Below are 18,905 nucleotides of genomic sequence, written 5' to 3' on the forward strand. Positions count from 1 at the left end.
TTTACGATATTGATCGTGGTGATATTCACCGGCAGCTTTGTGGCAATAAATCATTTGGATATCAGTAGAAAGCTGCTGTAAATAACTGTTAAAATGGAGGCAAACAAACACGGGGATACATAAAGCTTATCACTGAATTCCAACGTTGCTGCCTACCTTCACGCTAAACAATTTAGGTGCCAAACCAGTAGGGTCGAAGGTGAGCGGCTACTTTTTATGTACACCACACGGAACGTTGTAAATGCTAACCATTTTGAAGTAGAGGTCACGTAGGCATTTTTACCTGGGTGTGTTTTCGTCTGTCGTAGCGAAAGTCTAGCCCGCGATACCTGCATCCCACAACACAACACAACACAATACGGTTTGTTGTGGCGGAGCCAAGAGTGAACCGACTACTTCAGTGCGCTGGTATTTCGAAAAAATAAAACATCGATTAAAGGACCAAAAGTCTTCAGGTAAGATATGAGAATTTACAAGTCAGAGCATAATCTTTGGAATGGGTATTCTGAGGAAGATAGGCTTTTGAAAGTGAACAGAAAGTGAAGTGAAGTAAATTCTCGAAAGAAAAACCGAATGTGTCGGGAGAACTATGGGGAAGGCGGAACTAACACGAGTGAATAATTGAAGTATTGTTCCTTTAAGTTCGGTGTTATCATGTCATGGAAACAGAAAGTTAGGAACAAAGAAGTGAAACCTTGTCGTGACAACACATAGCTTCCTGCAATAGGTAAACCCGAATTTCCTAGTTCAACTTGCCGTGAATTGTCCGGTCAACAACTCGACGACTCCTTCGCTCACTTAGATTGAAATCATTTTAGAAAATCAGAGAACATGCATAGAAAGGGAGCAGTTCTGTTGACATAACTTTTACAATCTGTCGAGAAGTATTTACACAGGAGCCGGGAGCACGTCACTTGACAAATACTTCTGTCTACCAGTTATTGAGACGCGTCACAATCATGTTCTTACAAAGAATACCTTGCCAGCTTTGTCGATACCGTTACCAACATGTTGATAGCCTAAAACTATTTGTGTGGCGGACAGAACAAACAAAAGATTTTGATTTCAAGATTCGCATGTTATTTACGGCAAAACATTGAATATACCCTTTCGCGTGTGAGAGAAACGTTTTCATATTTCTATTTAATACTCCTTACATTTATGGAGTGAAGGTTCAAATTTTGTTTTATCTACACCTTTGCACTATTTCCTTGTGCTGTGAAAAACTATGTCGTGCAAGGAATGCAGTAAGTAATTACAGCATTATTCGAAATTCCTGTAATTGGTTTTAATTATGGGTCCATAGCTGTACTGGTAGTTTTCTGATGGGTTGTCTATCTCTTACCACAGTCGTTTGGAGAGCTATTCAGCGCTGGGACTATTCGCCCATAGACGAGTGCGCAGAAGCGAGAAATACCCCAAGTCTGGAAATGAAATGGCTATTTCGTATAGGGATTGTGCACCATGTCATCTTCGACGTTCGATTTTACCGTGAAAAGTAGCAAGTTCATCTATCATGTAACCGTCGACCGTTCCCTAGCATTCTCAAAATTCATACCTGGTACTTGATTTGCTTCACAAACGCTCGTTTCGTGTGATTTTCGGCCGAATTCGACGGACACGTCGCTAAAACATAAGCGTGAGCACATTCCGGTCACCTCACAGTGGACGTTGGGCACCTCCACTTTACTGACGTCAGCGCCGCGTACCCATGAGGGGTGACTGGAAGGTTGTTCATGCCTTATGTTTTGGCGACGTGTCTTCTGAACTCGGCCGAAAATCACACGAAAATTCATACCTGATACTTCATCTGCTTACAAAATGCTCATTTCCTGTGATTTTTGGCTGAGTTCGAGATAAACCTGGCCAAAACATAAGCGTGAGCAACATTCCAGTCATCCCTCATGGGTAGGCGGCGCCAACGTCAGTAAAGTGGAGGGACCCAAGAGGTGACCGGAATGTTGCTCACCCCCAGGTTTTGGCGAGGTGTCCGTCGAATTCGGCCGAAAATTACACGAAACGAGCGTTTTTGAATCAGATAAAGTATCAGGTATGAAATTTTAGAATGATAGGGAGCGATCGACGGTTGCATGATAGATGAACTTGTTAATTTTCACAGTGAAATCGGACACGGAATGTGACATGGCGTGGTTTTTATAGCCATTCTGTTTCCAGACTTGGGGTATTTCTCGCTTCTGCGCACTCGTCTATGGGGCGAATAGTCCCAGCGCTGAATAGCTCTCCAAACGACTGTGCTCTTACGTGCTGATTTTGACTTCCACGACTTTGCGCGTGCGAGGCGGAACGTCGTCGAGGCAACTCATCAGAAACCACCTGCATCTATGGAACTATAACTCAAGGTTTCATTGTTCTGAACGCCCGCAACTTTTTTATCACACTAGGAGTTCCACGGATACTTCGGCAGAACCATGGATTCAGCATTCGAGGAGTCGACTGTGATAGCAATTGCGATCGGCAGTGCGTGTGCTGGTTTCGGCCTCGCCTTGGCTTTGGCATTCATGGTCAGCGTATGCCGAGCTGAAGAGAAAACCAATCATCATGATCATGGGAAGATGACGGCAACCGAAACTAGAAAAGGTGATCAAAGGCGCCACCAGCGTCCGACAAGCCAATTGGGGTTGGTCGACAATGAGTCCCTCAACGACGCACACGATTTGTTCGCATCTACGGTCAACTCGTTCGCTGAAAACAAAGAGAGTGAAATGACCCACTTTTGAAAGATTTCCAGAACCATATTCATACAGTGTATTATAAGCAGAGGACGCGACAGTGCCGAATCAACGCCGACATCGAATGACTGTTAGTGGAAATTCTCTCAGCACAGTCGTTTGGAGAGCTATTCAGCGCTGGGACTAATCGCCCCATAGACGAGTGCGCAGAAGCGAGAAATACCCCAAGTCTGGAAACAGAATGGCTATAAAAACCACGCCATGTCACATTCCGTGTCCGATTTCACTGTGAAAATTAACAAGTTCATCTATCATGCAACCGTCGATCGCTCCCTATCATTCTAAAATTTCATACCTGATACTTTATCTGATTCAAAAACGCTCGTTTCGTGTAATTTTCGGCCGAATTCGACGGGACACCTCGCCAAAACCTGGGGGTGAGCAACATTCCGGTCACCTCTTGGGTCCTCCACTTTACTGACGTTGGCGCCGCCTACCCATGAGGGATGACTGGAATGTTGCTCACGCTTATGTTTTGGCCAGGTTTATCTCGAACTCAGCCAAAAATCACAGGAAATGAGCATTTTGTAAGCAGATGAAGTATCAGGTATGAATTTTCGTGTGATTTTCGGCCGAGTTCAGAAGACACGTCGCCAAAACATAAGGCATGAACAACCTTCCAGTCACCCCTCATGGGTACGCGGCGCTGACGTCAGTAAAGTGGAGGTGCCCAACGTCCACTGTGAGGTGACCGGAATGTTGCTCACGCTTATGTTTTAGCGACGTGTCCGTCGAATTCGGCCGAAAATCACACGAAACGAGCGTTTGTGAAGCAAATCAAGTACCAGGTATGAATTTTGAGAATGCTAGGGAACGGTCGACGGTTACATGATAGATGAACTTGCTACTTTTCACGGTAAAATCGAACGTCGAAGATGACATGGTGGCACAATCCCTATACGAAATAGCCATTTCATTTCCAGACTTGGGGTATTTCTCGCTTCTGCGCACTCGTCTATGGGGCGAATAGTCCCAGCGCTGAATAGCTCTCCAAACGACTGTGCTTGAACTCAGCTAGAACTAGGATTGCTTGTAAAGAACATATGTATTTATCATTATATCATAGCTTGGTCAATAGCAGTGAATTTTGTGACTTCATTCCCCAAGTGATTATTACTGATAATCTATCCGATTACCCAGTATCGTGGACCCAGATGTTTTCTATATCTATAAAGTCACTGGTATCGCCAAAACTATACAATTGCGACAATGTACCCCTCCCGGCCCATAATAAACTCGAGCAAACTGCGCGCTTCGCCTCGTACGTTATACGTATGTTGTGCAAAGTTCGCTTTCGTCCATTGTAGGCCGGGAGAGGATACAGTCGTCGGAACTGCGCTCAAAAGCCGCATACGACCAATGTAATCACTGTATCCAAGGTAGATGGTGATTGATGAAAGTTAAAACATCTCTATCATAATCTACATCGTATCATTTAAATGTCGCAGCTTTGATGATGAGGCGCCTCTACATATCGTGCACGATTTGTTTGTAAACAAGAAACTCGCACAGGCGTAGTTCCGACGACGGTTTCTCTTTAAATATGAAGCAGTCCCAGCAACAAGAAAAACGATCAATCACAATTGTCCTGTTTCTGTAGTCTTGTCACATCCCTAATATTATAGACTGATAATCACCAAAGATTACACTGAAAACCCATGTGCAGAAGGAATGCCCTGGTCATCAAGTTGACCTTAAAAATATGTCGAGTCAAAGACATGGTTTATCAAAACATTTTTCCACTTGAAATGCATCACCTTTCAAGCTTGGAGACAACATGAAAGCCAAAAGGCACGACATCCTGGGATTCTAAACTTTGTTGGTCAACTTGAAAATGATACATTTTGAGTAAAAATACACATTTTGGTGTACAATTCTTTGAAAAGTGCAATATCTTGAAATCAATCACCATTACTTCCATACAGCTCAATCAATTTTATTTGTCGTATTTTGTCTCAAAGTTTATGAAAGACATAAACTTACTTAGGCACAAAGCGATGACTGCATCCATATACCCTAGAGAAAAACAAGGGTCTATGCTGGATCCACAAAGCGTTGCATTATCTGACTGTCCATTAGCAGTTCTGTGTTTGGACAATTCAAACTTTTTCTCATTGAGAGAAGACAATGTACCAGCAAAAGGTGGCTCATCAAAGTGCCAATCATTTCAGTCCTAAACATGGGGTTTGATATTAAACTGTGTTGAGTCTGTAAGCTATATTGAGATACATGTAGCAGGCATGAAATGTTGTGCACTGTGCATAATTCTATTCCAATGAATATTTACAATGAATTTATCAGTTAATTTGCATATGCAAACATTGCTCATTTCATGTACTTTGCATATATACATTTATTTAGGAAATCAGTATTCGATGTAGACAGCGTGCAATTTCATTGTTGATACTTTGAATTACAATATTTACAGGCTACATGTCACTTTGTTGGTGACAAGCATATGCTGCATGTATCACCTTTAATTGGATACAATCTCAGTTACCTCATGCCCATGTTGTGATAATAAATTTACCAAAAGTACTACTGCTACAATGATCCATTGTGGAAGATTTTTCCTTTATATATATTTTGTTTCTTTTATATATACAACATTCCTGAAGGTTTGTCACTTAGATGGAGAGAATTTCATAGCTGTTTTGTGGTTTACCAACAAGTTGATGCCATCCAACCATATCTCTGATCTATGAATGATGCATTGCCACACAATGCACTTGTCCATGCTGTGCATGATCATGATATAGATAGAAAAACTTACACACACATAGCTGTGGAAACGCAGCTATCTGTTGGCGGGGTAGCGTGGATCGCTATGCGGGTCAGAGGTCAACACCGCCACGGCGGGGTTGACCTTTGACCCACATAGCGATCCCCGCTACCCCGCCAACAGATAGCTGCGTTTCCACAGCTAACACACACACCACCTAATGCACTACAGAGCCCCAGTCTGTAGTACAGATACATGTACCCTTGACATTGAGGAATACACTTGATTTACCACCCTGCCACTTGCTACTCCACATGAACTTGATGTGAAGGATTGCATGTCAACAGATCTCTGTCCTTGAAAAGACCATGACAGTGAACGATAATAGATCCATTATGACTCCACAGGGTCAAATAAGGTGATATCCTTGCTAACTCCTTGTCTAGACGACAGTTGCATCAAGGGAAACACTTAAACAGGTTTTTTGCATACCACAAAGTCGATATGCAAACAAGCAAAGACCTCTACTACAGGTAGCAAGGACCTCTACTATAGGTAGCAGGGACCTCTACAACATGAAGCAAGGACCTCTACTACAGGTAGCAAGGATCTCTACTACAGGTAGCAAGAACGTCTAGTATAGATAGCAAGGACCTCTTACTCTACTATACGTTGCAAGGACCTCTGCTACGGGTAGCAAGGACCTCTACTTTAGGTAGCAAGGACCTCTACAACATGAAGCAAGGACCTCTACTACAGGTAGCAAGGATCTCTACTACAGGTAGCAAGAACGTCTAGTATAGATAGCAAGGACCGCTTACTCTACTATACGTTGCAAGGACCTCTGCTACAGGTAGCAAGGACCTCTACTTCAGGTAGCAAGGACCTCTGCTACAGGTAGCAAGGACCTCTACTACAGGTAGCAAGGACCTCTACTACAGGTAGCAAGGACCTCTACTGCTGGTACCAAGGACCTCTACTACAGGTAGTCCTAACTGCTGATATAATGTAATATCTCTTCCCACAGACGTTTGTTTGCAATGAGTTCATCTTTTGTCCTATGTTCAGGTTCAATGTCTCTGTTGGCAGCTGTTTGACTTTCACACATGCTATGTACCAGTCTTCTGACAGTCTCCCTCAGAAACGTTGGTCCTCTCATTAGATGTGAGAAACTTTCCAGCAGCCTGTTGTAATCAAAATGGCCGTTTTCTGGATATGCTGCATGCCTAGTGCAAAAACACATGGAAAATAAAAAAAAAACATGAAAAAGGTTGCTTCATTTCATTCACGGAATAATGCTACGTACAGGCCACAGTGTTTAACACCATTTGTGATTGGCTAACACAACATCACATGATTGTATTTGAGATGATCTTCAATGTCAAGTTTATCATGGCAGAGTGGCTTCAATCACAATTGGCCTTTGTATGGTGAGACTCATATCACAGGTCAAGTAACAATAGATTAGACAAACCACTTGGTGTGCCTATGTAAATCCCATTACCAAATTTAGAATCAGCCTTCATCAAGTTCGTGGCCTGAAACCAAATTTACAATCAGTCTTCATCAAGTTCATGGCCTGAGACCAAATTTAGAATCAGCGTCCATCAAGTTCGTGGCTTGATGACCACATACATGGAAAAAATGAATGTTCACAGTATAAAGCATATGTTTGATAGTCTCCTAGAATGGCCACAGTGAAACTTCTTTCACCTTTTGTAAGTTTTGTCACAGTCATACCTATCGTAAAGGATATCTTTCACATTATTACAACTTCTGTAAATTGTACAATAAGCATACAAGAGCTACATATATACTTTGCAAGTTGTGATCTAAAATGGGAATCTGCTAAATTTTAAGTGTCGCTCTGATGTCAAAGCTGATCACAGTGGTCAGATTACACCACAGTCCCTCCACACACCGGTTGGGAAATGCCTGGGTCCCTATTGTTACGATGCACCTTATGGTTTGACAAGATGTCTGTGTTTGTAATTGTAGGGCTTCATTTTGGTTTGAATACAATCCACCCCCTCACCAAAATAAAACCACATTTCATGTGATATATGTACCTGTCGTAAAAGTTTATTATCAGGCACAATTTAGACTTGGATCATGCATACAACATATCCAATAGACGTGTCCCAACTGATGTGTGGAGGGAATGTGATTACACATGTAGGATGAACACATGCAAATGCATGTAAACTATGATTAAGATTTGAAGTGACACAAACGAAACATATCCATACCTCCATAAACTTCCCTGGGATACAACATCATACTGTAGCTCCATAGAGTTGCCCCATTTCACCAGGTGATCGATGTAAGCTTTGAAGAATGTGAAGTACTTGGCGGAGAGCTTGCTCAGGAGTGAGCTAGGTAGCTGCCATACACGGCTATTCTGATCAGATGTTGAACTAATGTACAAATACAAATACGGATTTACTGTTTCATTGCTCCCCCTTCTTCACAAGTAGCCTTTACAATAAGTCTCCAAAGTAATGTGTATACTGGAACAGCTGTTTTCAGAATTTTGTATACACTCTCAGTATCTGTACATTTTTACCATGATGTTAAATGTGTGTTTGGTCATGTGTCAAACCACCATTATCAGGAAAATAATGCGTTTCATGACTGTTTTTTGACAAAAATTTGACCAAGTATTTATAAAGTGAGTTGATCACAGACATTTTTCTTGCTTCAGGATCTATAAGATGACCCAGAGAAAGAGTCTTTTTAAATCTTAAATCAGTTGCTTCTCACCACTGTCGTTTCTTACTGCAATTATTTGCTACATACTGTAGCCCCCTTCTCTGTCTCTTGATCCAATATAAAATGTCACTCTCCAAATATTTCGTGAGCAAAGTGTGTACTAAAACACAAGTTATCCATGTGAGAGATTACCTCAAGTGACCCACCTTACAGCTATCACAGAAGGTTATATCTTAAAATTCTTGATCCCTTTACAGGTTTACAAGAATAAATACCGCCCATTTTCTTACCCATCAGTCATTGCAGGTCCACCACATTTCTGCATGAGCCATGCAAGTACCAGTTGATTGCACTGTTCTGTGTCACCACCGTTGCCCTTGTCTTCAATATCTGTTACAAGCATTATTCCAATAGTCTCCTATCAATGAATTCAAGCACACATATTGATTTAAAGTCTTCTCAGAAAACTACGACAACAACTGCAGTGTTAAAAAAATGGAAAAATTTAATTTATTGTAATATGTTATGATGTAAAAAATGCAGGGGATTGGGGGTTGCAGTGATGCTGATGTTCCTCTGACACATATCTGCTACCATATATGGATATATGCAAATTTTCAGTGAATAGATTTGCTTTTTTTCTGTAAAACAAATGAAATGTACAATATAACAAAACAATGTAAACTAAACACAGAAGCAAATCAATTCAAAAACATTGCAGGCTCTATCGTACTGGAGGGGCAGTGTTTGATAGCATGATGGTTCCCTCCAAAGAGTGTACCGGTACAAGTATGATATTGTGTCTCCTGTCTAACAAATCACAGTAACTGGCTTTCAAAGAAGCTTTGAACTCTACTGCAGAATATCAAGTATCTTGACATTCTCATACATTTGGAAATATTCATAACATTCTTATGAATCACAATACTTGAAGGTAAAATAGCTTTGGTTGTACAGATGTGGTTTTGGATTGTGGAAAGAAAATAGAGTTTGCCACAATTCCTAAATTATATTTGTTTTTGATAAGTTATTATGCCTTGTCTACCACAGCAATGTATCACACTGCTCAATCTATTTATTTCTATGGTTTGTCTATGGAGCCTGATAGAAAGAAGATAATTAAGTTTCAATCGTATTCAGGAATATGCTTACCAGTCCAGATTCTTTGCTGTACAGGTTATCCAACTTGGCAGTCAGCAGAAACTCTTTGCTACAAAACAACAGAAAGGCCATGTGAGTGAATGACGTGAATTGTGAGATATTCTCTGTGATCATCGAGAGTGAATGAGGCAACCATGACGATGTAATACATCTGCGATTTGTTTATTTTGTAGATGAATACAACATTCATTGCTAACATTGCTGAATGGAAAGTTCTCCTGAAGGTGCTGTAACACTGTCACTTCACGAGAAATTCTTATGTCTGAGATTGGGAAAGCTATCTTGTATTCTTATGGGCGGTATTGCAGAAGCCTGTACACCGGACGGTATATGACACCTCAGTGTACATATAATGGCAGCTTAATGTACTCATTGGACATGCAAGTTTACAATTGAAGATAGAGCTTTTACCAGTTTGCTTCAACTGTGTTCTCACTGTGACTGTATTTGAAGGGAAGAAATGTTTTATTTTTACAAAACAGAGATTGTTTGACACACCTTTGTTTTGGAACATCTTCTTGTAATAGTCTGCGCAAATACTGTGAAAGCAAGTCTGCCTCTGTTTGTAGATACACATCATTGGCAGAGAGACTGCACCCTGAAAAAAACACATCCAAAACATCAGTACATGTATTGAGAACATCTTGAGATAGGGCGGATTTTCATTACAACATTGGGTTCAATCCGACTGTTGCCAATGGTGTTGACACTGCTGAGGAACAACGATTGTCAGAATTAACTCTCAAATGATCAGGAAACAGACTGCTGCAGGTTCTGTTGGGTAAACTATCATTGTTATTGGCTTTGGTAAAGTGGCATTCCATAATCATGAAATTATTTTGTAACTAGTAAATCTCACAGTCTGCCTGTCATCAAAGTTGAAATCCTTGCATCACAATGCAGACCCTCTACTATTGCATCATTTTGATCACATGATCAGATTGGCCACTTAGTTCTTGCTTGGGGACACAAAGCACATCTTTGCTTGGAGACGTGGTAAAACATGTGAATTACGCCATTGTTTAGGTTTAGGACCAAAGGTACATGTATGGAGGAACACACATACGTACATGCAAACACAAAAGTGACAAATGTTTCTTTAGAAAAAGAAAAATATGTGGATAAACAACTTTTTTGAAGCTATGATGTCATGTGTCTCACCTGCTGTGTGATTATTACAACTCTGCGAGAGTTTATCTTTGATTTTGGAGAGTACCATCACCATTGCTTTGCCTTCACTGTACTTGGCAGCATCCTATGGGAATGAATGGAAGGAAATACAAGGATGAATGATTCCATTTTGTATTTGGTGATTCCCAAAGGCCAACAGCAGGGTAGGTGTCTGGGAAATATCACATATTGAGTATGCTCCATCAATTACTTACCCCAGGGTCTATGCTTGCCTATTACTTACCCTAGTGTCTATGCTTGCCTATTACTTACCCCAGGGTCTATGCTTGCCTATTACTTACCCTAGGGTCTATGCTTGCCTACAGGCATGTCATGAGTTAAGTGTAAGTCACTGCCACTTCTGCTCATTATATTCAAATTGTAATTTTAAATTGAGACTTGATGTGCTCATAAAGCATTGACTTCACAAAGCTAAATCACTCATACAGTATTCTGTCTTATTCTGTGTTACAGTACTACTACTGGATCTAAACCTTCACAAAGTCCTTAACAGCAAAGTTTGCTGATATGCACATTTTACATCGTGCAAGTTGGATTCACTTGTCTACTAGACTACTGGGAAAAGATATTTTTACTCTCAAACTTTTACAATACCTTTTCAGGCTAGCGCTTGTGGGGGCTCACTTTGAAGCTTATTGCATGACAAAAGTTTTCACCAGGCTCAGTGTTTAAGAAAATCAGAATTTTACTTTTCCCCATACAGTCAACACTGAGATGGTGACCATTTTGAATGTAAACACATTGGTAAATTTACGGTAATTTGTTTCCATAGTACCAAAATTTGCAAGGTGACCCAGACTTTTATTCTTGATTTTGGATGAGAAACGAGTTTCCTTGAGTTAAGTTTAGAGCAAAAATTTAAGTCTTTAATTCCGAGGTGCATACTACAACTACTCCATCAAATTCCTATAGTTTCCAAAGGCATCACTCTGTGGCCTGCAGATTCTCAACAACACAATATTACACTCAGAGTAATAATGAGAATAAAGAAAAGTTTTCCTGTTTTGGATACAAATGATAGTTCTACAGGTAGGAAACATCAGAGATAAAAACATAGGGCCAAAGTCCCTGAAGCTACTATAGACATGGATACAAAATTAAGTATTTCCTGACTGTATGAAATCATCTCACTAAGGTCGTCCTAGGGACATGTAAACCAAATATTAAAGCTGTCTGATCAGCGGTTTTGAAAAAATAAGCGACTCAACAGTTGACAGAGCTCTGCTGTGTTATGTAGAGAATAACCTTTTGTGACACATGTATTGATGAAGAAGGTGGATATCTTTGATAGCTCATTTCAGGATGGCTGACCAAAAATGGAAATAAACTGTAAAAATACAGATTTGCATATTTCATCAGACTATATTAGGCTATAATAGCAAATAAACGAGAGTCAATTACATTCTAATTAAAGTAAACAAGACTTGCTTAAATCAAGATTTACGTCATAAAAAACATATACATATCTGTCAGGTTATAAAGAATCTTGAGCTGGTTATCTCTTAATATATTATTTTCATCCTATTAACCAAGCACATTTTAACTTTCAAATTAACATTGTAAGTAAGTTCTGTTGAATAAGTTGAGACTGTACGTACTCAGAGAAAGCACACTGAAGAGACAAATGTTTGAAACTTAAGAAGTTCAAGGTCATCAAAAGCATTATAAGGAATCATTTTACACTTTCATTGCACTGTTTACACAGATTGCATAAGTGCTATAAATAGCACATGAGGAATCTTACAGCCCACCTTTACGATAAAAACCCTATCACTTTGACCACTCTTTTAATTGACCACTCTGTTTTTTTCCTAAAAATGTAATCTTATTTTATCCTTACCAAGTCAACCATAAATGGAAATTAGAACTTTCTCTATCTCTATTTATTTGACCACCCTATCATGACAAACTATTATGAGCAATTTCTTTTAGATAACATAAATAGTGGTTCAGAATATATCAAAGTTGGGATTCAGGAAAGTTGCCTTTACATGTTTTCATCCTCCAAGATGGTAAGCATTTCACTATGAACTGTCAAAAAAAGTTGAACTTTCTGATAATTCCACACTAAAATTATTTTGGCTTTGATGATTTCCTAATTAATTCAATTATTTAAAATCATATTAATTATTTTTTTCTGGGTGAATTGATAGGGTTTATACAGTACAAGAATTCCATACAACGTAAGTCAAATTTTGACCAAAAATGACAAAAAAATTCCTTAAAAATACACATTTGCATATTTCATCACAATTTGAACAAATCTAAGTTGGGTTATCCCTAGGGACCTGTATACCAAATAACAAAGCTCTCTGACCAGCAGTTATGAAGAAGATTTTTTACCAAAAACACCTTTTTTGGCATTTATTTGCCTATTTTCAACAATATCAAAAAATTAAAAAAAATAGTTTCTCAAAATCATATTTTTAATCTACACAACAAATATCAAATCAGTAAGTACTGTGGTTCTCAAGATATTTGAGTGGACGGACGCCTCACAAACGGACATACATACATACATACATACATACATACATACATACATACATACATACAGACTGACGCCGGACGCCGCACAGATACCCATCTGCATAGCTTCTATAGACTATAGTCTATAGTAGCTAAAAAACCATTTCATCCTGGACTGCAATGGGCAACAGGAACAAAAGGTCAATTTTCCTTTTCATGGCATTGACAGTGGTTTTGTAGCTAAAGTTTCATACAGATGTTTGAAGATTATGAATGAGTCTGTAATACACTGACACTCACAGGAGACACATACTCAAGGCAGTGACTTACATAAAGCAGTTGTTCAGATGTTGTCCAATCTCTTTGTTGACAACCGCTGTCTGCGTCGTGACTTGGCGGCAGCTGTTGGTATAACTTGATCACATCACTGCAGATTGCTTTACAAAGGTGAGGATTTTGAAGAAGTGACTGTGTAGAGAACAAAAAAAATCAAATAGAGAAGACTTTTCAGCTAGCCCATTGCTGATGTATACTCTTCTATGAGACTGATGTAAAGCAGCAAATGCATTTTAAAACAGCCATTTGATTGAGTTACATAGTCACTGAGATATCCCTGCTGTGAACATATTGCACGTTGGAAGAAGATTCTGCTAGTGATGAGCAATGCTAAACAAATCACCTTGTAACCGTGTACAGAGCAGGGTGTTTGTTGTAGGTTCTCCTACTGTAGTTAATTTTGATGTTTTTCATATCAAAAATGCAGCAAAATTTGTCATTTAAACAAAAGAATGAAATTTTTTGCAAGGCGTAACTATTGGACAGCTAGTTATTTAATATCAAACTGAAAATAAAAGTCTCCACTTACTTCCAGAAGTAATTTGCGGGCATTCCTAAACAGGTCAAAGTTGACCTCCAGACTCCCCAGATCAGGTCTGTGTTTCCCTTGGTACTTCAACCTCAGGTGTTTTTCCAGTTTGGAAACAAACACTGGCTTTTGATGAAGTTTGAAGTAAACCTGCATGAAATTTCAACAATATAAGGTCAGTAAAGGACTTGCTGGTACTCTGAAGGCAAGATTTTAGATTCTTTTTTATAAATTTCAGGGAAGTGGCATTGGTGAAGAATAAATTTGGTGCAATTGAAATGCATTACTGGTAAGATCTATCTGACTCTGCAGATTGATTTACTGCCATCATCTAGCCATGTTGCACCATCATCTTTCATTTTTTACCACATATTTTTAATCCATTTCTACATTTATGATACATCACAAGAAAGTTTGACATTCACTTAGTTATAGTACAGAAAAAGCAACCATCATTAACATGGAGACAAATGCATTATATATTTGACATTCACCTACCTGTTCAAAATATTTCGCCCAGTCATGTGCGCGTTGCAGTGCCTCTAAATCCCAGTTAGAAAAACTCTCTGTCCTCACAGCTGTCAGTATCTCCAGTAAATGTCCGGCGCTCTTCAAGACTTTTACCAGTTGCTCCATCGTTCAAATCCCTAAGTATCAATTACAGTGACGTCATCTGAACAGTACGCACAAGAATGAGCACCTGCTTCTATCAACTGATGAGAATTAAAATCTAGCCATTGTTGTCGAAAAATCTTTTAGGGAACAAATGTAGGATTTTTATAAGGCCAAAGAAAATTGTGCTATTGCGATAACCAGACTTACCCTACTTTTTACCTGCTGACCCTAGACTTTTGAAAGCTTCTTAAACATGGAAGTAAAAAAAAAAAGAAAGAAAAAAAAACTTAAAATAATGCTTTCGTTACCTTGCATTTGATTTTTTCTCAAGGATGTCTTTTATGTCTTTATTACTTTAATATGCTACGATACATTTTTCTGGCAAAATTGTGGCCAGTGTTTGATCACCCTGAACCCCCGAAAAATGTGTACTTTAAAAAGAAAAATATTTTGAAAAATATCCTGCCTACCTACCTTAGTACCTACCCTAATTTTGAAAACCATATTATCTGAAGAGCATAATTTATTTTCTTTGGCCTAATACTTTATACACCTGCATCTGTAACCTGTTCATCTTACAGTAGGTTTCAGTGTCGTGGATGTGGAAACCATAACAAAGACTTGAAGTCCAATAACTTTAAAGCCGCAACTTTCAATCCCAGGTTCCCACATTAGGCCAAAGTGATTAAATTCTTTGTTTTGCGTCCACTCTAAGTGGGAAAAGGTACGCGTCTAAGCGGCTGAAAAACACACACAAGAAAATTAACACAATGTATATTGATTGCTGCAAATAAAAAATTGTAACAAACTTTGAGTTCAGAAAAGCTAAGCGGTTATGTCCTAAAATTTCCTATTCAAATACACTGTGTGTGTTTTTCATGAAAACCATAAAAACCTAAGCGGGTGGGGACGCAAAACAAAGAATTTGATTACTTTGGCCTTAGTGGAGTTCACAACACTACCCACAACACTTGGCCAGTACGATGTTTGATTTCTATAACATTAAATTACAAAAACTGATCTCAACCTTTTGTCACCTTTTGCTGATCCTGCAAACAGAGTAAAAGCGTTTGATTGACGGTCGGTTCAAATCGCCAAAAGTCATTGATTAAAGTGTAGTTTACGCTACATTCCGACGTACTGTCTGATACGTAGCTTTACCACGTATTGAGGGGATCTGAAAAATAACAACATTTCAATCACGTCCCCCTCCCACTATTTGTTAACGCAGCCTAATCTCTCTTCCATTGTTTATGGTAATATAGCTTGTGTGCATATCACTTCCGACACGCGACAACGTATTTACTACTCCTTTTGTCTGAGCCTCGTGTCTGTAAATTCACTTCTCGGTAAACTTTGTAGAGACAGAAGACAGCATGTCGCGTGACTCGGCTGAAGCTAGCAGCCAAAACCTAGCAGCCAAAACTATGGTGTGGAAGCTAGCAGCCAAAACTTGCAAGCCACTTTCCTCCTATGTTTTGAAGTCAAGTGGACATCAATCTAACATACAAGGTTCTTTATACATGTATCAACACAAACACATCATTTACTAATTAATTTATTTGCATAAATTATCTCCATTCTAATTAGCACCTGGTATCCCAGCTAGCATATGGCTATAAAGCACAATGCATTGTCTGCTGGAATGAAAGAAACAGTGTGCACCCATAACACCTAGCATGTCTTACACTTATACATCCATACTAACAAACTACACTTGTCTCATTTCTTAATTAACTTCTTTGCATAAATTATCTCTGCTTTAATTATCACCTATATGCTAGCCTATGGCCATACAGAAGAGTATAGTGTCTGCTTGAATGAAAGAAAGAGTGTGCATCCATTTCACCTAGCATGTCTTACTCATATACATCCATACTAACAAACTACACTTGTCTCATTTCTTATTAATTTCTTTGCATAAATTATCTCTGTTTTAATTATCACCTATAGCCAATGGCCACAATAATATAGTGTCTGCCTGAATGAAAGAAAGAGTGTGCATCCATTTCACCTAGCATGTCTTACTCATGTACATCCATACTAACAAACTACACTTGTCTCATTTCTTAATTAATTTCTTTGCATAAATGATCTCTGTTTTAATTATCACCTATAGCCAATGGCCACAAGAATAGTGTCTGCATGAATGAAAGAAAGAGTGTGCATCCATTTCACCTAGCATGTCTTACACTTATACATCCATACTAACAAACTACACTTGTCTCATTTCTTAATTAATTTCTTTGCATAAATTATCTCTGCTTTAATTATCACCTATATGCTAGCCTATGGCCATACAGAAGAATATAGTGTTTGCCTGAATGAAAGAAAGAGTGTGCATCCATTTCACCTAGCATGTCTTACACATATACATCCATACTAACAAACTACACTTGTCTCATTTCTTAATTAATTTCTTTGCATAAATTATCTCTGCTTTAATTATCACCTATATGCTAGCCTATGGCCATACAGAAGAATATAGTGTCTGCCTGAATGAAAGAAAGAGTGTGCATCCATTTCACCTAGCATGTCTTACACATATACATCCATACTTACAAACTACACTTGTCTCATTTCTTATTAATTTCTTTGCATAAATTATCTCTGTTTTAATTATCACCTATAGCAAATGGCCACATGAATATAGTGTCTGCATGAATGAAAGAAAGAGTGTGCACCCATTACACCTTGCATGTCTTACACATATACATCCATACTAACAAACTACACTTGTCTCATTTCTTAATTAATTTCTTTGCATAAATTATCTCTGTTTTAATTATCACCTATAGCCAATGGCCACAAGAATATAGTGTCTGCATGAATGAAAGAAAGACTGTGCCATCCATTACACCTACCATGTCTTACTCATGTACATCCATACTAACAAACTACACTTGTCTCATTTCTTAATTAATTTCTTTGCATAAATTATCTCTGTTGTTTAATTATCACCTATAGCAAATGGCCACATGAATATAGTGTCTGCATGAATGAAAGAAAGAGTGTGCACCCATTACACCTTGCATGTCTTACACATATACATCCATACTAACAAACTACACTTGTCTCATTTCTTAATTAATTTCTTTGCATAAATTATCTCCAATTAATCAACATATATATGCCAAACCATGGCTATATACAGCACAATGCATTGTCTCCTGGAGTCAAAGAAAGAGTGTGCATCCATTTCACCTAGCATGTCTTACACATATACATCCATACTAACAAACTACACTTGTCTCATTTCTTAATTAATTTCTTTGCATAAATTATCTCCAATTAATGAACATATATATGCTAACCTATGGCCATACAGCAGAATATAGTGTCTGTTCATAAAAGAAAGAGTGTGCATCCATTTCACCTAGCATGTCTTGCTCATATACATCCATACTAACAAACTACACTTGTCTCATTTCTTAATTAGTTTCTTTGCATAAATTATCTCCATTCTATTAGACTCCTTATGCTAGCCTTATATATATGGCTATACAGCAAAGTACAATGCCTGCTGGAATGAAAGAAAGAGTGTGCACCCATGTCACCTACCATGTCTTACACATATCCATCGATACTAGCAAACTGCGCTTGTCCCACTTCTTAATTAATTTCTTTGCATAAATTATCTCTATTATAATGAGCATGTGCATGCTGGCTAATTGCTGTAGAAGTGAATGCATGGTCTGCTGGAACAAAAGAAAGAGTGTGCATCCATTTCACCTGCCCTGTTTTCTGCACGTACATCAATACTTACAGACTTCATATACCTCAACTCTTTAATTATTTCTTTTGCATAAATTATCTTTATTGTAATTAGCATCTGTATACTGGCTTGAAACAGAATGCACGGTCTGCTGGAATGAAAGAAAGAATGTGCATCCACTTCACCTACCCAGTCTTATACATACACATCTATACTAACAGACTACTCTTCTTCCATTTCTTAAATAATTTCTTTGCATAAATTATCTCAATTATAATTGGGACGTATATGCTAGTTTATGGCTGTAGAACAGAGTGCATAGTCTGCTGTGAAGTTTGTTAGTATAGATCTAAAGACACAGGACAGGCTAGGTGAAAAGGATGCACACTCTATCTTTCTAGCAGACACTGCATACTATTTATAGCCATAGGCTAGCGATTATGTGGTAATTAAAATTGAGATAATTTATGCAAAGAAATAAATTAAGAAATGTGAGAAGCCTTATTTGTTAGTATGGATGCAAGACATTGGTAGGTGAAATGGATTCACTCTCTTTCTTTCTTTCCAGCAGACAATTGTGCATTCTCTTGTATTCACAGGCCAGCATATAGGTGATAATTAAATTAGAGACAATTTATGCAAGGGAAATAATTAAGATATGAGGCAAGTGTAGTTTGTTAGTATGAATGTATATGAGTAAGACAT

General features: G+C 38.5%; 1 protein-coding gene and 1 long non-coding RNA gene across 3 annotated transcripts in view; one reads left to right on the top strand and one right to left on the bottom strand.

Moving 5' to 3' along the window:
* Positions 1-5,303, top strand: LOC139131418 (uncharacterized). The gene is made up of 2 exons (XR_011552122.1): positions 1-455; positions 2,403-5,303. It is a non-coding gene; the product is annotated as an uncharacterized lncRNA (long non-coding RNA).
* Positions 4,997-18,905, bottom strand: part of LOC139131417 (uncharacterized) — a 17,591-nt gene continuing 3,682 nt past the window's right edge. Inside the window, exons 2-10 of one of the 2 annotated variants that reach the window (XM_070697448.1) lie at positions 14,369-14,517; positions 13,871-14,020; positions 13,336-13,473; positions 10,507-10,600; positions 9,844-9,943; positions 9,337-9,394; positions 8,475-8,602; positions 7,722-7,889; positions 4,997-6,698 (exon numbers count right to left, since the gene is read on the bottom strand). In XM_070697448.1, the coding sequence (XP_070553549.1) occupies positions 6,464-6,698; positions 7,722-7,889; positions 8,475-8,602; positions 9,337-9,394; positions 9,844-9,943; positions 10,507-10,600; positions 13,336-13,473; positions 13,871-14,020; positions 14,369-14,506 (1,209 nt within the window). In that variant the 5' untranslated portion in view covers positions 14,507-14,517 and the 3' untranslated portion in view covers positions 4,997-6,463. Of the gene's footprint in view, positions 6,699-7,721; positions 7,890-8,474; positions 8,603-9,336; positions 9,395-9,843; positions 9,944-10,506; positions 10,601-13,335; positions 13,474-13,870; positions 14,021-14,368; positions 14,681-18,905 lie in introns of those variants that run through there. The other variant, XM_070697449.1, reaches the window with a different exon arrangement.

This window comes from Ptychodera flava, chromosome 4 (assembly GCF_041260155.1).
Source record: "Ptychodera flava strain L36383 chromosome 4, AS_Pfla_20210202, whole genome shotgun sequence".
Classification (NCBI taxonomy): domain Eukaryota; kingdom Metazoa; phylum Hemichordata; class Enteropneusta; family Ptychoderidae; genus Ptychodera; species Ptychodera flava.